This window comes from Caenorhabditis remanei, chromosome V (assembly GCF_010183535.1).
Source record: "Caenorhabditis remanei strain PX506 chromosome V, whole genome shotgun sequence".
NCBI classification, from domain to species: Eukaryota; Metazoa; Nematoda; class Chromadorea; order Rhabditida; family Rhabditidae; genus Caenorhabditis; species Caenorhabditis remanei.
In genome coordinates, this window is record NC_071332.1 from 3891587 (window position 1) to 3919415 (window position 27829).

The following is a 27829-nucleotide window of genomic DNA, read 5'->3' on the forward strand; positions in this document are numbered from 1 at the left end:
AGCAGCTGGTGGCCGAACTTTTTCATTTTTTTGGTTTCTAGGCCACGAGTCGAAATTTTCTTCCATTTTGAGGTTTACTGCATTTTTTTAACGAAATTTCTAGATTTTTTCGTCTGAAATTCCAAAAGGTGGCCTAGAAACCCAAATTATGAAAAAGTTAGGTCACCACCCGTTTTCGTCTGAAAATCGCGTTTTTTCAAATTATTTTGACATAATTTCAGTTTTTTTTTCCCTTTTTTCGTGCTCCTCGTTTTTGAAAATCTGGATTTTTGGCCAAAAAACGAGAAAATCACGATTTGCAGGCCAGAAATTTTATGTGGCCGAACTTTGTGAGTTTCTAGGCCACCAGAGCAATTTTCTCCATTTCAAGTTTTACTGAATTTTAACGGATTTTCTCGAAATTTTCGTCTAAAATTCACAAAAGTCCACTAGTGGCCTAGAAATTCAAGTTAAGAAAAAGTTAGGCCATCGGATTTTCAGATTTTCAATGTTCTTGTCCCCATACGCAATTTTTTTTCCGTGTTCACTCATATCAAGTTATAAAAGTTTATTGTATCAAAAAATCAAAAAAAAAAAGAAGAAAATAACAAAAAACCCGTAATGTTATAGAATAGGTAAATAGAGGGACTATGTACAAATACAAGTGGTGTCTAGAACTTGAAAAAATCTAAAATAGGAAAATCACCGGGATTACGGTAGCCAAAAAAATCGATAAAACACTTCCAGCTCTAACAAGTGGTGCCTGTACTAGTTTAGGGTGGGTGATCGGGTGATCCGCCACAATATTACTCTGAGCAACGACATTGTCGTCTTCTCCTTTGGGCGGAGCCGATGGAGTCGGCATACGGTAGGTCTTGACGTCAGCACAGACCTGGGGCCATTTGGCGACCGCATTTGTATCCAAAGCCATCTTTTCCATACTGGCAAAAGAGCGGCGGGTTAGGTCGATGACGAGTTGCGCGGTCTCCGAATCGCATTCATGAGCAATGGTTGGCACGTCACAGTGCAATGTGCACGTGATGTATTCACAACCTTGAGCCAAATACTGCTCCGCGCGTGTCGTATCTCCACTGAGCACCAGATTCTTAAAGTTTTCGGTCATTGAGGAAACGGCGTCGTGGTGAGGGGTACAGGTTTTCACGCAATCCTTATTCGGCTTCATTTTGATAAGGCAGGGGAACTTCTCGCGGATTTTGTCGAAATTGTAGACACAATAGTGGTCGATTATCTCGGAACTACGCATTAGAAGTTGGTGTAGGAAGCCTGGCGTGCATTTTGATTCGCAGCTTTGGAAGTTGTGGTAGATTCTGGAAGAATGCTTTCTTAAGAAAAATGATTTTTATTTGCGGATTTTGGAGCAAAAAAATTTGAATTTCCCGCGGAAAAGTACCGTGGAGCGAACTTGCAATCGCAAAATTTTGAATTTGGCGCGAAAAAGTTCGATGGAGCGAGCTTGCAATCGCAAAATTTTGAATTTCGCGCCTATCGGTAAAGCGGCGCGGTTGCGTAGCGATTTTTTTTTTGGAATTTTGGGATTTTGAACCTCCCGCGGAATTAAGGATTGAGGATGCGACGCGGTCGCGTAGCGGTTTTTCGATTTTCTGGCGATTTTAGTGATTTTTTGAAAATTTTGAATAGTTTTGAACGAATCTCTATAGAGCGCTATTCGAAATTCAACTTTTTTTTTTGAAAATTTTAAATTCCCGCCAAAACGGTAAAAGTCCAATAGAGCAATCTTGCATCTGACCGAAGTTTGAACGCAAATTTTAGAAAATAATAACGTTTTAAAGTCAGCAAATACGCTCCATTGGAAATGAGCGAAAATTCGAATTTCCCGCGAATTAAGGGTGCGAGGCGGTTCATTTTTTCAAACATTTTTTAAAAGTTCGATGGAGCGCACTTTCAACTTTTTTTTCAATTTTTTACAGAAAAATTCTGAGTGCAATGGAGCGAACTCGCTATAAATCTTTATTTTCAATGTTTTTTATTGTAAAATCGTGTATTTTTTGCGGAAAACTTGAAAAAGTCCAATAGAGCGAATTTGCATACAAACACAGCGAAAAAATAAAATTCAATTTTTTTTTGAAAATTTTTTGAAAAATAGTTTCCGATGAATTAGTGGAAAAATATACTCATTTTTATGGAAATTTCAAAAAAAAATTGAAGATTTTCATCTAAAATCACACAAAAATGGTAAAAAATGGAGCGAATTTGCGAAAAAAAAAATTCGACTTTTTTTTTCAAATTTTTTATTTATTCTTCACATCAATTATCAAACAATTTTCCCCAATTTTTCCTTCATTTCCCTCAAAAACACATCAATCTAGTTTTTGTTAAGAGCCGATGCACCATATTCGTACCGAACGCACCACCGACGCGCCAGCTCCCAATAAACTGATAAACTCACTTGCAGAACTTCTCAAAGAAAGTAGTATTCGAGAAAGATGTCAAAAAGTCGTTGAAATTCAGTTGCATAAGAGAAGAAGCACGGTCTTGGCCGATTTGCGAACGGATATTGTCCATGAATTGGAATGCACACTGACCGGCGCAAGAGTCGGCGGATGAGTCGGTGGTATGAGGTCTGGAAGTTAATTGGGTAATTAACTCTGAAGGTAATTAGTGATAGTTACTTACGCCACTGTCGGGATAGCTGGGTCCAAAGTGTGGGTCGCTTGGGGGTCGAAGGCGAATGTAGTGGTGGAGAGGATTAGGAGCAGTCCTAGCAGAGCGGCGGTTTTCATGGTTGGGGGGGTCCTAAACTGAAAAGTTAAGAATATCTTGAAAATCGACGTCTTCTTATTCTGGTTCAGAATCCCTCCCCTCTGTCATTTTTTCATGGAGAACGCCCACTTTTTTTCTCCTTCTCCCCCGCCGAGAAGACAATGGTCGAGAGGGAAAAGAAGAAGAAAAAGAAGACGTCTTCTTCTTCAGAAGTTGTGTAATGAGAGAAAGAGGACGATGATAATGATTACAAGGTTACACAAGACATCGACACAAAACCTCTTCTTCTTGTTTGTTCGAGAATTGAATGAGGAGGTCAAATGATAAGGGACACGGAAAGAGTGGGAGAGATGAAGCTTGTTTAGGAAAATGGACAAAGATTCTGAAGGTGTGATGTGACATGCATTGTTTCAGATTTAGGTGATTGATGTCAGACAACCAAGTAGCGGAAAACCAAAGGCTATCGCCTTTGGTTTTTGATATTGGTTGAGATCGGTTGAGATCGGCGGTTACATTCGAGATCCCGTCACGGTCTCCCCTTTTACTTCATTTTTATCAAAACTACATAATCTGGTAGATCAAATCCCGTTCTCCATTTTTGTAGTTGACAACATTTTGATAGCTTCTCACCCCTTCGAGATATACGGCTTTGAAGTTAACTACACAGTTGAAACCTCACTCTTCAAAATCAGAATACTTTGACATCCAGTTACGGACTTTTTTCTTTGTTTAACTATAACAAAAATTATATGGATGTGTAGATCAAAAATAGGGCTTTATTTTTGCAGTTGACAACTTTTTGATAGCTATTCACGTTTTTGAGATATGCGCCTTTAAAGAGTCTAGCTTCTCTGCGCCTTCTCCCCTTTCCTTCCAGCTACCTATCTTTAAAGGCGCATATCTCGAAAATTTGAATAGCTATCAAAAAAGTTTTAACTACAAAAATGTAGCCCTATTTTTGGTCTACACAACCATATAGGTTTCAAACCGGTGGCAATAAAAGAGAAGCCCGTGACAGGATGTCAAATAGTTGAAAACTCACTCTTCAAAATTGGAGTGCTTTGACACCCCGTCACGTACTTTTTTCTTTTTCAACTATAACAAAAGTTATTTGGTTATGTAGATTAAAACTAGTATTATATTTTCGTAAAAAGTTTCGATTGATTATCGGAAAAAATTGAGATAAAATAGTTGATTTGGGCTTCAAAAAACAAATTTTCTTTTAAAAATTTTAGTAAAAAATTGTCTAACTTTGAAGTTGTATTACAGGTTTTGCTTCAGCCCTAGCTTTTTTATTTTTAGTTAAACTTATAGGGCAGCTCAAGGGCTATACTTTTGTAGTTGACAACTTTTTGATAGCTATTCACCCTATTGAGATATGCGCCTTTAAAGTCTAGCTTCTCTGCGCTCTCCTCTCATTCCTCCTTCTAGCAACCTATCGTTAAAGACGCATATCTCAAAAACGTGAAGAGCTATCAAAACGTTGTCAATTACAAAAATGAAAATCTAGATTTGATCTACAAAAAACATATAAATTCAAAAGTTAAAACCTAAAATTCAGCCTGTGACAGAATCTCAAAGTTATTATATTTTTCATCAAAAACTCAGAACTTGACTAACTTCAAAGCTCCATATCTCAAGACTCTATCTACGGTGATACGATGAAATAATTAATTACAAAAATGTAGCCCTATTTTTGATCTATTCAAAACATGTAAATTTGAAAATGTGGGAAAAATTCTGATTCCGTGAGAATAAGTCAAAGCCAGTCAATTTTAGGAAAAAAAAATTATTTTAATTTTTAAATTTAAATTCTTAAAATTTTTAATAACTCTGATCATTTATTCAAAATCAGTGAAAACGACCTCTCAAAATACCGAATTCAAAATTTTCAAACACTTTTCAATAGAACGCGATTGCAAGACCGAGAAATATACTGTAAAGCAAATTTCCAACTAAAAACTCAATGGAAAAATGTCAAAAACAGAAAAGAGCTCCTCCTGCTTACCCACAAAAAACAACAAGATTAAAAGAGAGGATACCGTAATTACTGTTTTATAACGGCACCTGTAATAGAACGGCACCTGTATTATAACGGCACCCCATCTATACTCAGAATTCATGAATGTGATCATCCCGGTGTCTTTTTTTGGTTATGATTATAAGCAGCGTGATTAGTAACTTCTTGATCGGCCGATAGAACTCCCAAAAAAATTTTTCCGGTAAATTTTCAATAAGTTTCTGAAACCACAAAATTTCTCTGGGACCCGGTTGAAAAATATAACGGCATGCCGTTATAATACAGTATTTACGGTAATAATGAAATAGAAAAAGAAAGAAATTTGAATTGAAACCGACTAGTGTCTAACCACCCATGCCCTCCCTCCCCCACTCTTTCTTCTCTTTTTATAAAGAGAGAAACTGGAAATTCAGAGAAGCTTTTCGGGTCATTTACTACTTTCTCCTCATCTCTTTTGTTTGAAAAACAGCGACTAAAAAAGAAAAAAAATGATTTGGTGGGGACAAAACCTGAACCACCGACCTGTTGGGTGAAAAAGCAGCGCACTGCCGACTGCGCCACCGATGCACACAGCTTAGTGGATGGGGAGGGCGTATAGAAAAGCAGTGGATTTTGATGGTGGGTCGCGCGGCGAAGGTGCGCCAGTCCAGAAGTAGATGAGGCGAAAGATTATGAAAAAAGCCTTTATTATGAAAAGCGGAAGACGTGATTCGATTTCTATGTAATACTGATGTCATATACATTACTTTTTTGACTGACTGACAACAGGAAGAAGAAGAAGAAGTGGAGATCAAAAAGAGAAAGGAGAGGGGATCGATTCATACAGAAAATCTTCAATACAGAATCTTTTTCAATTATTCTCCTCCAAACATTTTGAAATATCCGAGTTTCACACATAGATGGACTCCTTTGTTGGCTGCCGAGACGTCACAGACATGGTCTTCTTCACAGAGACAGGAGCGGGTACGACCCACACGACACGGTTCGTTTTCTTCGCAGGCTGGAAGAAAAAGAAAAAAATTTGGAAGGTTTTGATTGATCATCGGAATTAATTAAGGTGAAATAGCTGATTTGAGTTTTAAAAAACACAAAAAATTAAAAAATTTTGAGAAAAATTGACCACTTTGAAGGTGTGTTACAGCTTCTCTTTCAGCGCCAGCTATATTATTTTTAGCTGGGCTTATAGAGCAACTCAAGGGCTACATTTTTGCAGTTGATCACTTTTTGATAGCTACTTACGCTTTTGAGATACAATCATTCAAATATAGGAACTTTCGAGGCAAGAAAGGGAGAGAGAGAGCGCGCAGAGAAGACATCCGCTCTCGTTTCTCTGCGCTCTCTCCCTGCCCCACGGTGGAGTTACTCACTTTAACCCTTCATATCTCAAAAGCGTGAATAGCTATCAAAAAGTTGTCAACTACAAAAATGTAGCCCTATTTTTGATCTACATAGCCATTTAAAAATGGAAATGCGGGGTTTACAAGGAATTAAGTTACAACCTATTGAAGTTGACCAATTTTTCAACTGGAAATCAATTTTTTAGGTTCACCAAAACCATTATCTTCTAATCTTTCTGTTCTTCAAGTCTAGACAACCATTTTTTCTCAAGTACAGAACAATCTGGACCAATTTTTTTTTGTTTGAAGGAAAAAACCTGTTTCAGCCAAGTGGTCTTTTTGACCAAAAGTAGAAATTTATGACTTTCGAAACAAAACATTGACAAGAACGTTCCAGAACACTAGACTACGGCTTATCGTGTTTTTTGGTGTCTCTTTTCTTCGGGAATGAAAATTATTTTTTTTGCAAAAGAAAAGATGAGTAGATCAAAAATGACGTGATGATGGGTTGCTGTAAAAAAACAGCAAGTGAACCAAAAATGGGAAACGTTGACTTTTATAAAGGGGAATTGTTAAATATTGGAAAATTGGTTAACTTCAAAGCAGTGCAGCAGACTTCGCTATATTTCAATTTTGAACATTTTTATATGAACTGGTAGATCAAATCTAGGGCTATATTTTTGTAGGTGACAATTTTTTGATAGCTATCTTGGCTTCTGAGATATGCGGCTTCAAAGATTGGTAGGTGAGAGAGCGTGAAAAATGAGGAGGCAGTCTAGCTTCTCTGCGTCTCTCACCTTCACTCCCCCTCTCACAGGATAGGTTGTCACCTTTAAAGACGCATATCTCAACAGCTAAGATAGCTATCAAAAAGTTGTCAACTACAAAAATATTAAGCTATTTTTGATCTACAAGAAAAATATAAATTTAAAAGCTTCAGACTAAAACTGAGTCTGTGGCAGGCTCCCAAAGTTGTCCTATTTTTCACCAAAAACTAATAATTCGACTATGTTTGAAGCTCCATATCTCAAACTCCTTAACCGCTACGTTAAAATTGTTAACTACAAAAATACAGCCCTGGGTTTGATCTACACAGCCCATAAGAATAAAAATATTTTCGGATAACAAATAGTGTCCTGGCACACTGTCAAAATTAGGCTATTTCCGCTTCCGCTAGAAAAAGTGAATCCAAAGATCTCTCAAATCGTACATGACTTTTTGCTTCAAAACCAATTCCGTGACTTTTCGAAACCTATCCGTATCACAAGATCAAACTAATTTATCATGTTTCGAAACCCATCTCTTTCCAAGTGGCCTTCACTTTTTTCACGTTCACCGTTTGACGGTCAGTCTTCTTGTACCCCCAACGTCATCAGTCACTTACTATGTACTCCGATAACTTCGTAGGCACTCCGTTTCTTATGTAGATTTGTTTGGATTAATGGTTTGAATAACGGATCATTCTTTAGAAGATGTTTAAGATTGCAGGCGACACTTTCCTCGATTTGGTCAGAGAGAATGGCGATGATTGAACCTGAATTGAGGGAAATTAGCATGGTTAATTGGCCATTTAACTGTATAATTTGTTTTGTTTTGTTGTTTAAAAAGGGAAGATTGAAACCAGGGGGTTTCGTCGAGTTAAGGTTGTAGGGATCGGTGGAGATCGGCTACATTTAAGATCCCATCGCGGTCTGACCTTATTCTTCCATTTTTTACTAAAATTATATGGTTTTGTAGATCAAATCGCGCTCTCCATTTTTGTAGTTGACAACTTTTTGATAGCTTCTCACCCCTTCAAGATATGCGCCTTCGAAGTTTACGGCCCGTTCAAAATTGAAATACTTTGACATCCCGTCACACACTTGGTTCTTCTTCTATTTTTACAAAAATTATATGGCTGTGTAGATCAAAAATAGGGCTTCATTTTTGTAGTTTACAACTTTTTGATAGCTATTCACCCCTTGGAGATATGCACCTTTAAAGTTAAGCTTGGAGATGCGCGCGATAGGGAGAGAGGGTGAGAGACGCAGAGAAGCGAGACTGCCTCCTCCTTTTGCACGCTCTCTCGCCGCTACAACTAGCCTATCTTTAAAGACGCGTAACTCAAAAGCGTGAATAGCTATCAAAAAGTTGTCAACTACAAAAATGTAGCCCTATTTTCAGTCTACACAACCATTTAAATTTTAAACAGGTGGCATAAAAGAAAACGTCCGTGACGGGATAGAGAGATTTTGATCTACAAAATGGGTATAAATTTGAACAGGTGTGATAATAGGAGAAAGTGTAACAAGGCTTCAAAGTTGACTAACTTTTGATTGTAAAAATGGTTTAATTGCCGATCACTGGATATTCTGCATTATATCTTAATACCGTATCCTTCTTTTGCCATTTCAAGTTTTAACTTTTTAACTTTCTCAACTCTACATTCTCATTCCCTTAGCTAATCCATCACCTTCTCAAAAACTGAAAAAAGTTCTGGGGAACTTTTTTTTTAAATAAAAAATTTCCAGTGACTCTCGCGAAAGATTAATCGAGCCCCAGGGAGCATATCGTCACTTTTAAAGAAAAAGAACTAAACTCACACTCAATTTCTTCCATCCGCGAATCATCAACGTATGAGCAGGAGGCAATTGTAATGATGGATAGAAGAATGAGCAGCAATTTCATCTGAAATTATTTTCAAAAATTGAAAAAAATTTAATTGGTATAGAGAACGAACAGAAAATGTGGACTTAAATGGAGGAAGGAAGGTCGAAAAGCAGGAAAAGGGGAGCAAAAGTGGGCGGAGCCTCCTATTTCCCGGAAAACGGATATTTATTATAACGGGGGAGTCGAAAATTGTGGGGAAAATGGGAAAAGATTTAAAAATGGAAAAAAAAAGATTTTGGAGTCTTGAGGGTGTGAAAATAGGGATGGAATTGAAAAATGACACCTCTCTATTCAAGGAGAGGATAGGAAGGCGTGGGTTTTGACCTTTATAGGAATATTTTGATGATATGGAATGTGCGCTTTATTGAGAATGCTCAGGGGGAGGTGGAAGCTATTTCAGTAGAGCAGATTTGCATAACCCGAGGGGTTCTGAACACAAAAAATGACAAACGTTGATAACCACGTCCCGTCGTTTTTTGTTATTAAATTTGTTTTAAAATTATATGACTGTGTAGATCAAAAATAGGGCTACATTTTTGTAGTTGACAACTTTTTGATAGCTATTTACGCTTGCGAGATATTCGACTTCAAAGAGAACCAAAAAACTGATTTTCAGTTGGGAAATTGATCAACTTTAACAGGCTGTAACTTGCTTCTTTGTAAACCCAGAATTTCCATTATTAAATAACTATGTAGATCAAAAATAGGGCTACATTTTTGTAGTTGACAACTTTTTTATAACAATTCGCTCTTTCGAGATACAACCGCTCAAAGTTTGGCTATTTGGAGCGGCGAGAGAGCGTGCAAAAGGAGGAGGCAGTCTCGCTTCTCTGCGTCTCTCACCTTCACTCCCCTCTCGCCGGATAGGTTGCCATCTTTAAAGGCGCATATCTCAAAAGCGTAAAGAGCTATCCAAAAGTTGTCAACTACAAAAATGAAGATCTAGGTTTGATCTACACAGCCATATAATTTTTTGTTGTAGTCGAGTAAGAAAAAAGTATGTTACAGGATGCCAAAGTACTCCGATTTTGAAGAATGAGGTATCAACTGGACTGGTTAACTTCAAAGCCGCATATCTCGAAGGGATGAGAAGCTATCAAAAAGTTGTCAACTACAAAAATGGAGAGCGCGATTTGATCTACATAATCATATAATTTTGATTGGAAAGGAATAATAGGGGGAGACCGTGACGGGATCTCAAATGTAGCCGATCTCAACCGATGTCTAAAAGCAAAGGCGGCAGCTTTTGCTTTTCTTTTTTTGCATTAAAATGTTAATTTCACAGTTTTTGCGGCAGGTACACATAAGACGGTTACAGTAAATATAAAGAATAATGAACAAGTATTATTTAGAAAGCAATGCAAAAATGTGAAGAATGCCGATGCAGGAGGTTCACAGTCCGCTTTTCGACTTATTCCTCGACCGACTCTTCGGCAGAAAGAGAAATAAGCCGTTTAGGTTTAAATACATCACGAAAAAAGTCAAAGACTCATGATAACAAAGTTAGCATTTTCAGCCAATGGGCGGTGGTTTAGGCTGCTCGTTTGATCTACATCATGTTTTGAGTCAATTGAGTGGGTTGGTTGACGTATACGGTTGCGTAAAGTGTCATTGACACAGGGTGTGACCATTTTTTGAATAATTTTGAAATGTTGAGATGGCGGAGCGCATTGTTTACGGTAGATTTTAAAAAAGTTAGTGAAAACTGTTCCGCTCTTACTAATATGTAACTGACGACGATAAAAATGTGTTTGGCAGGCAATAAATCAATTATTTTTATGATAAGAGAGGTGGATTATGTGTATTTGACATGATCATAGTACTAAGGTACAGTCTAGCAAAAATGAATTTTATAGAAAATTTCGAAAAAATTGGTCGACTTTGAAAGCTTACCACAGCCTCAAAACAGTTCCAGCACTAACAATTTTTTAAATGAGCGTGTAGATCAAAAATAGGGCTACATTATTATAGTTGGCAACTTTTTGATAGCGGTTCACGTTTTTGAGATATGCTCCTCTAAAGATGGCAACCTATCCGCCAGGGAGCGAGAGAGGGGGAGACGCAGAGTAGCTAGACACCCTCCTCTTTTGGCGCGCTCTCTCGTCGCCTCTCGCCGCCTCAACCATCCTATCTTTAAATGCGCGTATCTCACAAGCGTGAAGAGCTATCAAAAAGTTGTCAACTACAAAAATAAAGATCTAGACTTGATCTGCACAACCATATAAATTTCAAACAGGTGGTGTTGCGAGGAATTGAGTGACACGCTTTCAAAGTTGACTAATTTTTAGTAAAATTTTGAAATTTTTTATGGAAATTCGAATTTCAAACTAAAATTGTTGCACCTGACCACAATAGAAAAGCACAAACGTCTGCATCAAAATTTCAAATTGAATGTGAGCGCATTCGAAATGAAATGTGCATAATAAAAATGTAGTGTGCATAAATGTGTCAACCTAAATTTTTATTAAAGTGCGATGGAGCACGTTTGTAATATATTATGAAAATTCATGAGAAAGGAGCAAGTGCGCTCTACTGCACAGAGCTCATGCTACTTGTCATTTGATACCCAATAAGACTTCCACTTCAAATTTTTTTTATTTGGTAGGTCAAATAACTATTTCCGCTTTCACCACATTCCATTTTCTTTTTAAAATGTCCAATTCCAGCACGTGACTCACAAAATTGTTTGCAAGCTGTTATTTGCCCCTCTCTCTCTGCATTTTCAGCGTCATAAAGATAGAAAATTGTTTCGATTTCATATGTTTTCTCGTTTTTTCCCGCACACTGATAACAATGGACTGCCCCTTCTTACACTCACTTTTTTTCGACGGTTTTCGAAAAGGAGAAATTTCAGCAGTGCTTATTGATAACATATACTTAGTTTCAGCACTATGCACATCTCGAATCTTGTGGTCAGAGAGCTCGGATTGACGAATGTCACCGAGTTGGAGCCGTTTGCGACGATTAATGGGGTGACTGTGGTGGAGTTGGATGTAAGTAACTTCAAATAGTTATAACTTTGTAAAAAAATCACTTGAAAAATTTGCAGTTAAACGCATTTTGTAGATCAAATTCAGCTCTACATTTTTGTAGTTGACGGTTTTTTGATAGCTATTTTAGCTTTAGAGATATGCGCTGTGAAAGGAAAAAGCTAGCTAAACTTTGAGCCACCGTAACAAGATCATCTGCTCATTTGTCATTTTCAAAATTGCATTTATCTTGTAGATCAAATCTTGCTCCACATTTTTGTAGTTGACAGTTTTTTGATAACTACTCACGCTTTTGAGATATGCACCTTTAAAGTTGAGTCAGCGAGTGGAGAGAGGGGGAGAGGGCGCAGACAGTCAGGCACTCTAACTTCTTTGTTCGCTCTCTCCTCTTAACTTTGACCTACCGTATCTCGAACGCGTGAAGAGCTATCAAAAAGTTGCTAACTGCAAAAATGAAGCTCTGGGTTTGATCTACACAAAGAATCTAAATTTATCATTTTCTGAAATTTTTAAAGGTCGGAGAATATCTTCAAAGTTAGTATATCCTATTTGCACCAAATTTTCTGATCTTCGCTCCAAAAGGGTGTGCCTATACCTTCCGTTGATAAAAAAGCAATAAGAAAATGACGAAACAAATGGACTGACGTCAAATTGTTTATAGTTTTGTTGATAGTTTCGAAAAAGCGAAAAGTGAAATTGGTCAACTTTGAAATGATGTATCTCAGACGTATTAAGACGAAAATGATTATAGTTGTAATGACTGTGTAGATCAAATCCCGTTCTATATTTTTGTAGTTGGCAACTTTTTGATAGCTATTCAGGCTGCCGAGATATGCGCTTTTAAAGATAGGTGGATGAGAGGGGAGAGGGAGAGAGACGCAGAGAACGCAGGCGCTCTAACTTCTCTGCGTCCCCCTCTCTCGCATCCATCTTTAAAGGCGCATATCTCAAAAATGTGAAGAGCTATCGAAAAGTTGTCAATTACAAAAATGTAGCTCTATTTTTGAGCTATCCAGTCGTGTCACAATTTTTCTGAAACTCCCAATTATAAATACAAATTTGGTGGTCACAAAATGAAATTCCAGGCAGCCGAGGGTCACTTCCGAGTGCACTTGGTACGAGACTCCCAATATATGAATGTGAAATTGGAGGAGGGCAGCAAGCTGGCCGCCTACTACAATTCTCTCTTCTGGCATGAGATATCCACGGCTGAGAAGATCTCGGTGCCAAGTGGACACTTTATAAATAGATTCCGTGTCAGTGATGGGGATGTTCAGCACTCGGTGTTCATTACAAGAACCGATGGGAAAGGAAGTGTTCGAGAGAAATTGGGAATGGAGGAGTTGAAACAAGTGGCCACTCAGATCGCACACTTACACGCTGTCAACTCGCGTGTCGTCAATGAGCAATTCGCGATTAATGTGGAGGAGAACTATCGGAATATCAAATCGTTCAGGAAGAAGATTCAGAAGGATGTCGTCGAGGTTCTGCAGTTGGCACTAGCCAACGAGGTGTCTCAATTCTTTATAAATCCGGCGGCGATCCTTCAAAAAGTGGGAATTCTGACGCATCATTTGGAGAATATTCATGAGGATGAGAGGGAGATATGGAATAGACATCGTGTGATTACTCATGGAAGATTGTCAGCTGAGACGTGTAAATTTGATGAGGAGGGGAACTTGGTGGAGATCACCGAGTGGGAGGTGAGTAGATCAAAGTGAGAGCTTCATTTTTGAAGGTGAAAGTTTTTTGATAACTCTGCAGGGCTTCGAGATATACGCGTTTGAAAATTTGAAGAGACGCAGAGATGCGAGAGTGTCTGACTGTCTGCGTCTCTTCACTTTGCTGCTTGTCTTTAAAAGTGCATATCTCAAAAGCGTGAATAGCTACCGAAAAACTGTCAACTACAGAAATATAGATCAAATCTAGAGCAACATTTTTGTAGTTGACAACTTTTTGATAGGGATTCACGCTTTTGAGATACACGCCTCTGAAAATGGGCACTTGGAGCAGATAAGAGAGAGGAGATACTTTGATTTTTATTTCGATTTGTAGATCAAACCAAGGGCTACATTTTAGTAGTTAACAATTTTCAGATAACCCTTATAGCTGGGAAGTTATATTCCTATAAAGATATGTAGTTGAGACAATGAGAATGGGAATACGAGGGTGAACTAAAGCTTGGGTGTCTGTGAGACGGGCGGTATCAAAATTTTTGAATTTTATATATTCCAATAGAACAAGTCAAGGGCTACATTTTTGTAGTTGACAAGTTTTCTCTAACTTTAAACGCTACCGAGATATAACGGTTTGAAGAAAGGCATCTAAAGTCCCGAGAGAGTGAGAGACGCCGAGAAACGAGGATTCTTGAAGATGACAGAAGTTCCACTATATTGATTTTTATACCGTTTTGTAGATCAATTTAAGGGCTACATTTTTGTAGTTAACAACTTTTTGATAGCTCTTCACGCTATTGAGATATGCGTCTTTAAAAATATCAATCACGAAAAGAAGAGAGGGAGAGACGCAGACAGTCAGACACTCTAGCTTCTCTGCGTCTCCCCCGTTTTTACCACCCCATATTTAAAGCCGTTTATCTCAAAACCGTGAAGAGCTATCAAAAAGTTGTCAACTGCAAAAATGTAGCCATGTACATTTGCAATAAAATGAATATCATTTTGTCATGGTAGGAAATTTCAAGACTTGCGAAAAGCGATATTCTTTGTCATAAAAATGTTTTAGAACATCCATCTCGGAAACCCGGTGGAGGATCTGACCAACTTGCTTGTCACGTCAGCAGATGTGGAGATTCGAAGAAAGAAATTTATGAAAGTGAGTCAACTTTTTTGGGACCATATGCTATTGGGATCAATGAAACAAATTCCAGATCTTTCAAGTCTACTTCTACGCGTTGGTGGACCTTCAACCACCGAATTATCAGCTCTTGGATTTGAAAAAGTGGTTTAAGGAGTACGAAGCGGAGGCGGTGCTCAATGGGTAAGAGTACAAAGTGTATAGCTATACTACTATACATATGTATATGTGTACAACTACAAAATTCTAGAAACGGGAAAGGAAAAAACACCAATTTTCTCCTCCTCGTCAACCTATAATTTTCTTCCGTTTTCTTCCAGAATCGAGGCACTTCTCCTGACTCTTTCCGAGAACCCGGATGACAAAATCAAACGTGCGGCGGCTCACCGATGGGAGACGTCGCTGGACGACACCGTGGATTTTCTGACTGGAAATTATGTGTCGGATGATGAGCACACGTTCTTCGCGCATAAGGAGGATGAATAATTGGTGTACGGAGAATAAATCTTTCTTTTTTTGCTTTTTGGGGGATTGAGTGACGTATAAAGATAGGTAGTTGAGACAATGAGAGGAGGAACTAAAGCTTGGATGTCTGTGAGACGGGCGGTACCAAGTTTATAAAATTTATATATTTGAATAGATCACGTCAAGGGCTACATTTTTGTAGTTGACAAGTTTTCTCTAACTTTAAACCCTACCGAGATATAACGGTTTTGAGATAGGCATTTGAAGCCACGAGAGATTGAGAGACGCCGAGAAACGATGATGCTTGAAACAGAAGGGTGGTACCAAATTTTTCAAATTTTATATATTCGAACAGATCAAATCAAGGGCTACATTTTTGTAGTTGACAACTTTTTGGTAGCTCTTCACGCTTTTGAGATACGCGTCTTCAAATATAAGTCTGAGAACCACAAAGGGAGAGATGCAGACAGTCAGACCATTTAGATTCTCTGCGCCTCTTCCACTGCGGGTAATTTTTAAAGGCGCATATCTCGAAAGTGTGAATAGCTATCAAAAAGTTGTCAACTGCAAAAATGTAGCTCTAGACATTTGCAATAAAATGAATATCATTTTGTCATGGTAGGACAAAATAAAGCGTGGGAGACGTCGCTGGATTTCCTGGAAATTATGTGTCGGATGATGAGCACACGTTCTTTTCGCATAAGGAGGATGAATAATTGGAAATACGGAAATAAATCTTTTTTGGGCTCTTGGAGTGTTGGCGGGGTGACGTATAAAGGGGGAACGGGGGAGATGGATCATTTTGAGACGGGCGGTTGTGACAATTGGGCGGATGACGTGAATACGAATGAAGAAGAAGAAGAAGGCAAACACTTGAGAAATGGGGGTGGAGATGAGAAATTGAGAAATTGGTTTTTGGATTGGGATCTACTGCAAAAATGGAACATTTTTGGGCATTTATTGGAAGAGCCCTTGGAATCTAGTTTTTGAAAGAGGTTCTTACAGCCGCGCTCTACCGAAACCGAAGAAAATTGTGTGCGAAATTGAGAGACTCAGAGAAAAAGAGACATCTTTCAAGAGGATTGCCATGACGCTGAAGTTACGAGGAATCTGGATCTGGTTTTATATTTTGCACAAAGACGATTTGAGCCGAGATGCATTAGAATTATGATGAGCCTTATTAGTCATTTTTCCCATTTAATGCGTAGTGTTCAAAACCTGAAGTTTTTAGACATTAATTATATAAATGAAAGCTGAAATCACAAGGATAACAAATCTGTTTTCAAAATTTCTGTAACGCCAAAATTACCCAAGTTACGCTCCTTTACTAACACGGTAGGACACCAAAATTTTCAAAAAAGTGGTAAACTTTGAGAGCTTTCCATAGCCTCAAAAATAGTTCCAGCATTCAAATTTTTTAGATAAGCGTGAAGGTCAATCCCAGCTCACTATTTTTGTAGTTGACAACTTTTTTATAGCTATTCACGTTTTTGAGATACCCGGCTTTAAATATAAGTGCTTGGAAGGGTGAGGGGGGAGAGAGCGCAGACAACTAGAGCGTCTAACTGTCTGCGTCTCCTTGCGGTGACGTCATCAACTTGCAAGCTAACCTATTTTCAAAGACGTATAACTCAAAAGGGTGAATAGCTATCGAAAAGTTATCAACTACAAAAATGGAGAATTAGGTTTGATCTACACAAAAATGAAAACGTGGGTTTGTGGGACAATCTGGGACGGAGCTACAGTATGTCAAAGTTGATCAATTTTTCACGAAAAAAACCATAAACCACCTACATAACCCCTCTTTATTCATTTTCTCATATGCTACTAAAGTTAGAGAGAGAAAGTAAAGAGAGCGCAGACAGCTAGAGCGTCTAACTTCTCTGCGTCCTCTCCTCCTCTCCTTTACTTTTTCTACCTGCAACCACTATCACCACCACCTACCGATTCATTTTGCACAGGTTTCCATTATTTACGACAATAACCGCCCAGGGCTTTTTATGATCGAACCCATAACTTTTCCCTTCCATCCTTCCGCTTCTTTTTGTTTCAGTCCGTGTCAGAGACTATGACGTCTCTAACAATATTCCTTCTATCCTTACAACTAATATCTATATCTGCATTTGATTTCATGCAGAATTTCGAGAACTCATTCTTCGAAATCCAAGTGGATCGAGATCATCCTGACAATTTGTACAAAGAATTTGAAGAGTTTCAAGTGAAATATAAGAGGCAGTATAAGGATGAAATTGAGAAGAAGTTCCGGTTTGAGCAATTTGTAAGGAGTCATAATCAAGTTGGCAAGTGAGTACTGTAGAGCAGGAAACGCGCTCTAACGAAACTTATGCAGAAAAATTGAAAAATTGACCAAGTTTGACAGTACGTCACAAAATTTTCCTAGACTCCACCTGCCCAAAAATTATATATCTGTGTAGATCAAACCTGCATCTCTATTTTTGCAGTTGACAACTTTTTTATAGCTATTTACGCTTTTGAGATATGCGCCTTTAAAGATAGAGGAGAGGGAGAGAGACGCAGAGAAGCGAGAGTGTCTGACCTCTCAGCTTCTCTTCCTCGTCCCGTGTGTTTAAAGGCGCATATCTCAAAAGTGGGCGGAGTTATCAAAAAGTAGTAAACTACAAAATTGTAGGGTTAAATTTTGTCTTTATATCTGTAAAAAATGCGACTTTTCGGACGGCAGGGTTGCGATCGAAGTCAGCCAAAATACGCGACGCAACCGCTCCGCCTCCCTTTATTACAACTTTCAAACACTTCCAGAATGAACAAAAAGGCAGAAGCGTCCGGTCATGACACGAAATTCGGAATCAACAAGTTCAGTGACCGTAGTAAGGATGAAATAAGCGTAAGTTGGTATCCCCCAACTGCTCCCCCACCAATCATTTCTTCCAGAGCATGTTCTCAAAAGTCGGACCGTCCAACATATCACAATCGAATATTCCAATGTTCGATATGAAAAACTTTCGTGTTAAACGACAAATGGAGGGACTTCCGAAAATGTTCGATTTGAGAAATAAGAAGATTGGAGGGAGATATATCATTGGAGATATTAAGAATCAAGGTATCAACTTGAAATCTCTGACAAAGTTTCCTGAAATTATGAATAACTTTGCAAGTGAAAATTTATATTCGTTAAATAGATCAAATCTGAATCTCCATTTTTGTAGTTAACAACTTTTTGATAGCTATCCACGCTTTTGAGATATGCACCTTTAAAGATAGCAACCACAGGAGGGCGTCTCGCTTCTCTGCGTCTCCCCCTCCCTCTCTCTCTGGCGCGTCTACAAGACTAACTATAAAGGCGCATATCTCCAAAGCGTGAATCCCTATCAAAAAGTTGTCAACTACAAAAATGAAGATCTAGATTTGATCTACAAGAAAGATGTAATATCAAAAGAGTGGGACCATTTTTGCGACAGGGAGAGACGCAGAGAACTTAGGGTGTCTGACTGACTGCGTGTCTTCCCCACACTGCATAACTTTGAGCGATAGTATCTCAAAAGCACGAATAGCTATCAAAAAGTGATCAACTACAAAAATGAAGAGCTTACATTGATCTACACAACCATATAAAACATATAATGCTCATACCAAACTACAGCCTGTTAAAGCTTCCAAAGACTAACTAACTATTTTCCAGGCGAATGCTCGTGTTGTTGGGCGTTCGCTGCAACTTCCCTTGCTGAAGTGGCGTATTCGGTGCATTTGAAGAAACCAGTGGTTCTATCCGATCAAGAAGTATGTGACTGTGCTGCGAAAGAGAGGCCAGGATGCTCGGGTGCATTACCGACTGACGGACTACATTACATCAAAGAAATGGGATTGGCGAAAGAGAATGAATACGAGTACTCTCAAGAAAGATCTACTGAGTTGGGAAGATGTGATGCAGAAAAACATGAACGAGACCTGAATCCGTTGATGCTTGATTATTATTTCATTGATCCATTCAATGCTGAATATATCATCACCCACCATCTCGTTCAACTGAATCTTCCAGTATCTGTAGCATTCAAAGTTGGAGAAAGTTTGACAGTTTACAAAGAAGGTATTCTCGAACTGACGGATTGTGAGGACGCTAAAGAACAACACTGGCATTCTGCAACGATCATCGGTTATGGAACTACAATAAGTTCGACGGGACGGAAAGTGAACTATTGGATTTTGAGAAACTCTTGGGATACTGATTGGGGAGATTCTGGATACGCAAGAATTGTGCGCGGAACCGATTATTGTAGCATGGAATCTCATGGAAATGGAGCACGAATTCCTGATGAATAACTTTTTTTCAAAAGAGGAGATTTCCTTGTTGTGAATGATTTGATGAATAAAGAGATGCGGTTTGTTAAGAAAAATGTGTTAATTGTAAAAAGAAAACAATACCGAAGTGTTGGAAACTTTTTCCGAAGCAAATCTGTGAAGCTGAGTTGCGCGGAATTCCGACTTCCGACTTCTGGGCATTTTTTCATTTCCGACTTCCGACTTCCGCATAAGGAGTTTTACTTCCGACTTCCGTCATTTCAACACTGTGAAATTTAGGAAGAAAACATTTCGCAGAAATACATGAAAAGATGGTCAAATAGGATAGAAAATGGCTTTTCTACAGCCAAAAACCAATTTTCCAATGATTTTAGCGAGTTTTATGATTTTTCTCTTGGAGTTTGGAATATTTGCGAAAAAAAATCTACTTCCGACTTCCGACTTCCGACTTCCAACTTTCAACTTCCGACTTCCGGGCGTTTTTTGAATTCCGACTTCCGACTTCCGACTTCCGGATTAGAAATTTTACTTCCGACTTCCGTTTTAGAAAAAATCACTTCCGCACAACTATGATGTGAAGTAATTATTTAATCTACTTTCACAGAAAGTTGTGTTTAAATCTTTCTCAATGATTCTTGACTTTTTACGTTTTTCGAAGTTATACCCAGAAAGTAATCCTTTTTTAAATCTTAGAATTTGGTGTCTACTCCGAAAATTCGAAAAACTTTTTTCAGGCAAACAAACTCATACCAGAGTTGCATGGAAGTGATTCCGGAAGTCGGAACTCGGAAATCGGAAGGCGGAAATCGGAAGTGAAATGTTCTTATCCGGAACTCGGAAGTCGGAAGTGAAATAACGCCCGGAAGTCGGAAGTCGGAAGTCGGAATTCGATTTTTTCTCAAACTTTCAAAAACCATTTTTCCATGCATTTCTGCGAAATTCACTTCTCGAAAATTCCACAGTTATGGAATGACGGAAGTCGGAAGTGAATTTTCTTATCCGGAAGTCGGAAGTGAAATGTTCTTATCCGGAACTCGGAAGTCGGAAGTCGGAATGGAAAAAATGCCCGGAATTCGGAATTCCAGGCAACTCTGACTCATACTGACCGAAAATGTGTGAACAAAACTTTAAGATCTGAAAATTTGGTGGAAAATGAATTTTTAGCACGGAATTGGTAATGAAAAACGGATAGAGCATACAAAAACTATAAACTAGCACAAAAACATAAAATTATGTCATGAGTATACGTTTACTTTCCTCCCATTTCCCCTTTCATTATCTGTTCAGTTTTAAAAAAAATCGTGACCTTTCAATGCACCGCATGGCCCACGTGTTCGTAGTAGCAGTTTGTTCTATTAGGATTTCTTATTTATTTCGATTTATCCATGACTGCTGAACGGCTCGAAAGACGATTAGGGATAATTAGGGGTAAGTAGAGGTAATTGTGAACTCTATTGGGGGTGGAATCTCGGAGTAGTTCCACATCCGTTCGCCCACATTTTCAGCCTTTCAGTTTTTCGACAAAAAATTCCACACTTTGAAATACTTCGAAAACTGCATTTTCAGTATAAACATTCGAGAATTTTTTAAAACATTTGGTGTGATGCAACTGCGCTCTTTTGGACTTGGGTCATTTTTTCAGCTAATTAGAAATTTTGAACACCGTGAGTCTAGGAAAAGATTCAATAAAGTTGATATTTGATCTACCTTTTTCAAAATTGAAATCTCGAAAATTTTTCATAATTTTTGAATTTCGAAGAATTTGATCTACTTTTTAGCTTTCAAATTTGAGAGTATTTGTCATCATTTTCGAATGTTGCTTTTTTGGCTAGTCTCCTCGTCTCCTATTCTGCTATTCCCCTAAAATCTGCGACTATTGATAGAACCGAGGTACGTGTTGGGGTATGGAGATGGGATTGGGAAAATCAGTAAATTTAACCGGCGGTGCTGTCTTTGTTCAAGTTTCAGAATCCCTTCATATCGAGGAAGACAACATCGACTTCAGAAGAATGACGAATTCAACGATCTTCGTCGTTTAACGCGAAGGTTTTTCATGCCGAACATTAGAATATTCGATGGCGGTATGTTGGACGGTCCGACTTTCGAGAACATGCTGTGAATCGGATGAAACTTTCGGTGGTGCTGGGGGATACCAACTTATTGCTCGTGATGTCAACACGAAGTCAAATTGGATTCAGATGAATCGAACAAATCACAAGTTTCTCTCTTCATAAATGTCGGATGAGTTTCACCATATGGTGGAGGTTTTGTCCCGCCTCCTAGTCTGATAGCAAGTAGTTGAGAAATATTTAAAACCCAGATTATTTTATTGATATGTTTTGAGTGTTGGATGAGCAAAAGAGGTACACGATAGTGGAAAGACGGGCTGAGAAACCAGTTGAACTGGGAAGAGAGATCGGGAAAATTAGTGAGAACGAAAAATAAATAAACAACAATAAATTGGGGAAACGGACACTTTTCGTTTGATTCCAGCCCTTGCTGTCCATCCCCTTCCCCTTTTGTCTTCTCCAGCTCTATTGTCATCCCCACCACAGAAAGACAACGAGCTATTGAAAACAAAGTGGATAACAGCAAGAGGGGAATCAAACGAAAGGCCGAGTAGTACTAGTGACTTTCTGGAAACTAAATAATCCGTGGGGAGCTAGTTTTCTGTGGATCGATGTCTTCAATTCGATATCAGGGACCCGGATTTTCTACGAAAAAACGAATTGTAGACATTCGATTTTTGGGGTCTGAGGGAAGGGATCAGACCTTGGAATTCACAGAAAACAGCTCACCACGGATCAGAAGGAGACCAGAAAATTGCTAGGAAAAGGGGGAAAAAGGGGGAAATGACAAGAAATAAGACTAAAATGAAAAATTACAGAAAAAGAAGAGAAAATCCATGGAGAGAGGGGGGTACAAGAAAGGGAGAGGAACAGCACACGGTCTCTCAGCGATGCGAGTGGAGGAATCATCACGCTGTCTGCCCTCACCCCTCCTCGAATCGTCGGAATGGAATTGCGAGATGAAAAACGAAAATCGAGGAGGCGACAGCGACGATTGGCATCGAGAGAGGCACGTGAGTTGATGAATTTCTAGAAAAGAGGTGCTCCGTGCTAGACTGTTCGTCTGTGCGGATGTTATCAATTCGATATCAAAGAGGAGGATTTTCTACGAAAAAACGAATTGATAACATCCAATATTTCAAAGTCTGGGGGTGAGAACAGACTTAAAACCACAGAGAAGAGTCTAGCACGGAGCATCTGAATAATAGAAATTCACCAAGAAAAAAGAGAGAAAAGAAATTAAAAGACAAGAAGAGGAAAAAGGTACAAAACTCAACAGACAAGAAGGAAGAAAAGAAAACAGAATGTAACAGACAGAGAAGAGGAAAAAGGTACAGAAAAAAACACGGTCCCCTGCCGATTGTCATTCGAGATAACGAATCGCTGTCAGCCCCCACCCCTCCTTGAACTTCAAATAAAGACTACACAACAAAAAAAACGAAATGAAATTCAAGGAGGTGACAGCGACAATCGACAGGGGACAGTGGAATGGTGATACTCTAGAAACCAGATGCTCCGCGGAACGCATTTCTCTGTCAGGATGTTATCAATCCATTATCTGGAAGGAGGATTTTCTATGAAAAATGGAATTGATAACATCCTATATCTCAAAGTCTGGGGGTGGGCGCAGACTTGTTGACACAGAAAAAGCGTTCCACGGAGCATCTGGAGACTAGAGAATCACCATGGAAAAGGTGAGGAAAGAAGGGACGCAGGGGGAGTAATCACACAATGTCGGCTTCTGGTCGGATTGGCTCTGGTGTTCTAAAAGTATGTTTGATATGCATTTTTCAGCACAAGTGATTACACATACCTAATTTTCAGTTCCAGCGTTTGTATCAAGTACCAACAACTAATAAACACAGAAGAAAGGGCTATTCCAATGCTCCCCACATGCACCGAACACTCCACGAAAGTTATGAAGTCATAAATTACGACTGCCATTGCACATCCCAAGTATCCACTTATAATTTCCAATCCGCTTGCAAGCCAGTCCAAGTGGATGCTGGCTCTTGTTTGTCCCATACTTAAAAAATTAAGATGGCTTAAGTTGCATATTTACTTCCAATAATTTTTGAAATATGACACTCGATAACTACGATTTCTCCCACTTTGGGAGGTTTTGTGTTTTTTGAGAAAATCGTGTTTCAATGTCGGTGATTTTTTAAAAATGAGAAAGTAACGCGGGCAAGGAGAAGAAGAATTTGCCTTTTTAAGGGGATGCCATCTTGGTGTGTGTGCATTCGATGAATTATCTACACAATCTTTTCGAAAACTGTTGAGTTTTCAAGTTTGTTTATGGTACAGGTTTGCTGTAAATGTGAATTAATGAACTCAACTTACTATATAGAATTGAGTAGCCTGCATTTGTTCCAATGATTCCTCTACTTACTGCTCCGAAAAAAACAGCGACGAGGGCAACACAACACACGAATTTTGTTGTCCGGTCGAGGGAATGGACACGAATCCTTGGCTCACCCGCGATTTGGTACTGTAAGAGAGAAAAGTTATTTAGTGTTTGAATAAGTCACCAAACCTTCAGCCCCATCATCAACAAGGTGAGGAAGAATGTCGGAAGAGTAGAGGCTGAAGTACCACTAAACTTCAAGGTTGAATTATTTTGTTCTGTAAATTTTTAATCTTACTTTACGAAACTGGGATACTGCCAAATTGTCGGTGAAGTGGTGTTTGCAATATTCTCGTATGCAATACCCGTTATGGACACAATCGACAACACACTCCACTTTCCAATACTGGAAAAATCACGATTGGGCTCATTCATGTACTACATACGACACTCACGATAGAATATATGGAGCTAAAAGCATCAGCGCTCTCCTAAACATTTTTCCTGTCTCCAGAAAGTCATTCAACATCGATTGAGCCACTAGTGCGCGTATGTCTCGTGGTGGTTGTCGAAGATCCGCTACTACCAGGGGTAAGTTGTCAAATCCTCGATCCATTTTTTGTTATTTTTGGTTGAGGTAGTCTGAAATATTTGTGATATCAATGAAACCATTGTGTAGTGAATCAAATTAGAAAACCGAACCAAAATCAGGAAAAATAGCTAATGCGCCGACCAACAATAAATGCAGTACCGACCGAAAAGTGCCTGTTGTTTCCCATTCCCAGTTGACCAGGTTTGGATGAATATCACAATCTCACTAGTTGCTTCTAGTTCTCAATTCTCTCAAAATATGGTCAGCAAAATTGGAGCTTCATTTTTCTAATTATTACCTTTTATGTACAGTACCGGCTAGAATAACATCATATTTTGCCTTTTCAGTTGAAAATGTCCAACTTTGAGAGTATGTCATAGGAAAACTTACTGCCTTACAGAATAAGTTTTTATGGATCATACAAATAAAAAGTAGAGGTTCATTGTTGTAGTTATTCGCTTTTCTGTACGGTCACTCTCTAAAGAGTTATGGTCATTTTTATGAAAAAACGCACTATTTTGCACTAAAATGGGTCGATCTGATGAAGAAATTATCTTGTCGATATGTAACTTGCTAGGGAGCGTCCGTACAAAAAAGTTGTCAACTACACAAATGGAGTTCTACTCTTGGTCTGTTTGATATCATAAAGAATTATTATGTGGGACAGTTAATTTTACTATGACACACTCTCAAAGTTGGGATTTTTCAACGGAAAAAGAAAATATGATATCTTTTCGGCTGGTACTGTATACATATGTCCTTAGAGATTTCCGATAAAAAAAGTTTGAGTTTGAGTAGTGAACCACTTTGACAAGTAATTTACTAAGAAATTACAATTCAAAAAACTATCAGTTAGGAAAATGGAGTTCTATGTTTTTTTTTAACTTCTACCAACAACTGCAAACTATAACAAATTTCTTGTGATATCTACAGTACCCTGGCAACTATTTACAACTCAACACTTTGGAAAATTTTTTTCAACAAAGTGAAACATTCGTGATTTTAATGAAAAGTGCAGAGACACGTGGAGTTGAATTTTATCAGACTTGCAACGGGCTGGGCCGGAAGTTCAGTACTGAAAAATTCAAATTTTTGTTGAAACTCTTCCAATTTTTTTGAAAAATAATACTTTATTGTAGGTTTCAAAGGATTTTGAGTAATATACTTGAGAAAAATACAGAAAATTTTCAGAACATAGATTTTTGAAAAAAATTTGTTGTGAAAGTTTCGAAAATTCAAATCCGGGCATTAACTTTCCGACACCCGAAACAAGTCTGATTTTCATCCCAAAAGCTGAAAAAAATTCAATAGTTTTTCAGTGTCGACAGCCGAGCTTGACCAATAGAAACGTGGATGTATGTAATCTCAAACAGGTGTTTAATTTTCAACTCTTCACATTGTGTTAACTACAGTTCCGTTTTTATAGATTTTGAGAAATGTTTAGAAAACAAATTACTGTGAGAGTGAATAAGGGTTTTAGATTGCTCCATAAAACATCAAAAATGTTAAAATTGTTTTGTGGAAATCAAAAAAATGTTGGAAAATTTTTTTTTTTGAACCTTGCCGAGCCGGGCCTTGACAGTCTACTCCCTAGTGAGTTATTACCAAAGAATGTTTTGATCCGATCCACAAACGTCAGAGATATTTTACACTATGAAAAATCCGAGACGACAGTTGAACATTACATCGGAAGAACAAAATTGACCCCCTCAGTCCATAAGGTACTCTCAAAATTTTTAGATTTAGATTTTTTCCACTGATGAAATGGAACGATGATAACAAAATTGTTCATTAGAGGTACTACATTTCGAATTCAGAATCAAACTTAGTGTAATGTTGCCAGAGTTATGTGGATAATTTTCACAATAAATTCAAGGTAAGAAAATAATTGCCGTAAGAGATTATAGAAACAAAACAGTCCAGACCGACAATGTTCACTGCAAATAGATTTTTACATATGCAATATGCAGGTAGATCAAAAAAATTTTCATTTCTGTCTTGCCCGCCAGACCTTTTAAACACATATTCAACGTTCGACGGCCTCCGTTAGAGATATGCGAAGAAACATTTGATCTATCCTCACCAAACAAATAGATAGAAAAAATAGCAGGTCTACAAATTTCTCTCAAATAATAACATTTTCCAAATTTCTCTTAAAAATAACATTTTCCTGAATGTTACAAATAGAAACAACAAACACAATATCTTCATTTATTATACAGTATGAATAAAAGTTTTAAATGCCTGTGTATGGTAACAGTTCTCATTTTTGTTAATCAAAAATGCACATTAAATGTTTTGATAATGGTCATAAAGAATGCGACACGTGCAGTTTTTTTTTGAAAACGACCAACTTTGTGACGGCCTCCTGATGGTATTACAACATCAATTGTTTATCAAGTGTATAGAATACAAGAAGAGCTTCATTTTTGTACACTGCTCCATATAATGATACGATCAGTACTCAAAAGTTCGAAAACATCAAATGTTTCGAAATTTTCAAAAATCGTGAAATGTACAAACACCATATTCAGTAAGTCCATAAAAGTAAGGGGTATCAAAATTTTGAGAAGTTGGAGCCATACGAGAAAAATCGAAATTTGTGAAAATCGCTGTTTTTAAATTCCATACGATCAGCTGACATAAATTGACTGAAACCGTCCAAACTTATGTAAAAGTAAACTTTCAGTCGATTTTCAGATCAAACAAGCATTCTAAAACTCAAATTCTGTGAAAATTTCAAGCTCGTCCATTTTTTAATGAGCAGGTGTCAAACTCGGATTTGTGATGCATTAAATGACAGAATTGACAGTGTTGAGCTCATGAAAATTATTTTTTCCTAAAACACTTAGAAATTCCGATAGACAGTGAATTTTTACACATCTGACATCAAGTTTCTACTTCTCTCGCGTTTTTAAAGAAAGTGAGAACAGATTTCAGGATGACAAGCTAACACCAGTGAGGGGAAGAAGGTGATGTTTGGGTTCGTGCGGGCCTTTAACTCGAATTTTATGTTTGACCTCTCTATGAAACTGACCAAGAATGAAACTTTAATCATTTATTTACAAGTAATTCAATTCGGGAAGACAAGAGATTTCACCCAAACGATTGGGACAAATTTGAAATTTATCCGGACACTACGAGGTTTCGAGTGATTTTTGAAGATTCAAAAGAAAACTAGGCATTTCTAAAAGTTTTTTGACTGTTAAAAGTTTGTTTTAAAAAATGGAAAGTTGTCCTCTAACTGTCTTGCCTCATAAACAGTCAATCATCCAGGGATTCTTCGGACGTTATTTTAATTAAGTGTGAATGTTATGTTCTGAATGTTCAATTCCAAGTTCCCAAACATTCCACTTACCTTTTTGCCTAAATAAATGATTAAAGTTTCATTCTTGGTCAGTTTCATAGAGAGGTCAAACATAAAATTCGAGTTAAAGGCCCGCACGAACCCAAACATCACCTTCTTCCCCTCACTGGTGTTAGCTTGTCATCCTGAAATCTGTTCTCACTTTCTTTAAAAACGCGAGAGAAGTAGAAACTTGATGTCAGA

The 27829-nt window shown here is 38.1% G+C and overlaps 5 protein-coding genes across 5 annotated transcripts; 2 read left to right on the forward strand and 3 right to left on the reverse strand.

Moving 5' to 3' along the window:
• Positions 1 to 667: 667 nt before the first annotated feature.
• GCK72_017108 (uncharacterized protein) lies at positions 668 to 2741 on the reverse strand (the record flags this gene model as incomplete). The annotated part of the gene is made up of 3 exons (XM_003093672.2): positions 668 to 1307; positions 2408 to 2581; positions 2635 to 2741. The coding sequence occupies 3 exons, from the start codon at positions 2739 to 2741 to the stop codon at positions 668 to 670; spliced, it is 921 nt and encodes a 306-aa protein (XP_003093720.2).
• Positions 2742 to 5595: 2854 nt separating this feature from the next.
• GCK72_017109 (uncharacterized protein) lies at positions 5596 to 7634 on the reverse strand (the record flags this gene model as incomplete). The annotated part of the gene is made up of 2 exons (XM_053731892.1): positions 5596 to 5741; positions 7463 to 7634. 2 exons carry the CDS (start codon positions 7632 to 7634, stop codon positions 5596 to 5598), a joined length of 318 nt encoding a protein of 105 aa, XP_053580805.1.
• Positions 7635 to 11618: 3984 nt separating this feature from the next.
• On the forward strand, positions 11619 to 15017 carry GCK72_017110 (uncharacterized protein; the record flags this gene model as incomplete). Its single annotated transcript, XM_003093679.2, has 5 exons — positions 11619 to 11720; positions 12803 to 13420; positions 14460 to 14549; positions 14605 to 14714; positions 14852 to 15017. 5 exons carry the CDS (start codon positions 11619 to 11621, stop codon positions 15015 to 15017), a joined length of 1086 nt encoding a protein of 361 aa, XP_003093727.2.
• A 2110-nt stretch (positions 15018 to 17127) lies between these two features.
• GCK72_017111 (uncharacterized protein) lies at positions 17128 to 19292 on the forward strand (the record flags this gene model as incomplete). The annotated part of the gene is made up of 4 exons (XM_003093678.2): positions 17128 to 17300; positions 17775 to 17859; positions 17907 to 18075; positions 18655 to 19292. The coding sequence occupies 4 exons, from the start codon at positions 17128 to 17130 to the stop codon at positions 19290 to 19292; spliced, it is 1065 nt and encodes a 354-aa protein (XP_003093726.2).
• Positions 19293 to 23064: 3772 nt separating this feature from the next.
• On the reverse strand, positions 23065 to 24303 carry GCK72_017112 (uncharacterized protein; the record flags this gene model as incomplete). Its single annotated transcript, XM_053731893.1, has 7 exons — positions 23065 to 23104; positions 23154 to 23366; positions 23600 to 23652; positions 23733 to 23831; positions 23877 to 23937; positions 23986 to 24093; positions 24143 to 24303. The coding sequence occupies 7 exons, from the start codon at positions 24301 to 24303 to the stop codon at positions 23065 to 23067; spliced, it is 735 nt and encodes a 244-aa protein (XP_053580806.1).
• Between the last annotated feature and the right edge of the window lie 3526 nt (positions 24304 to 27829).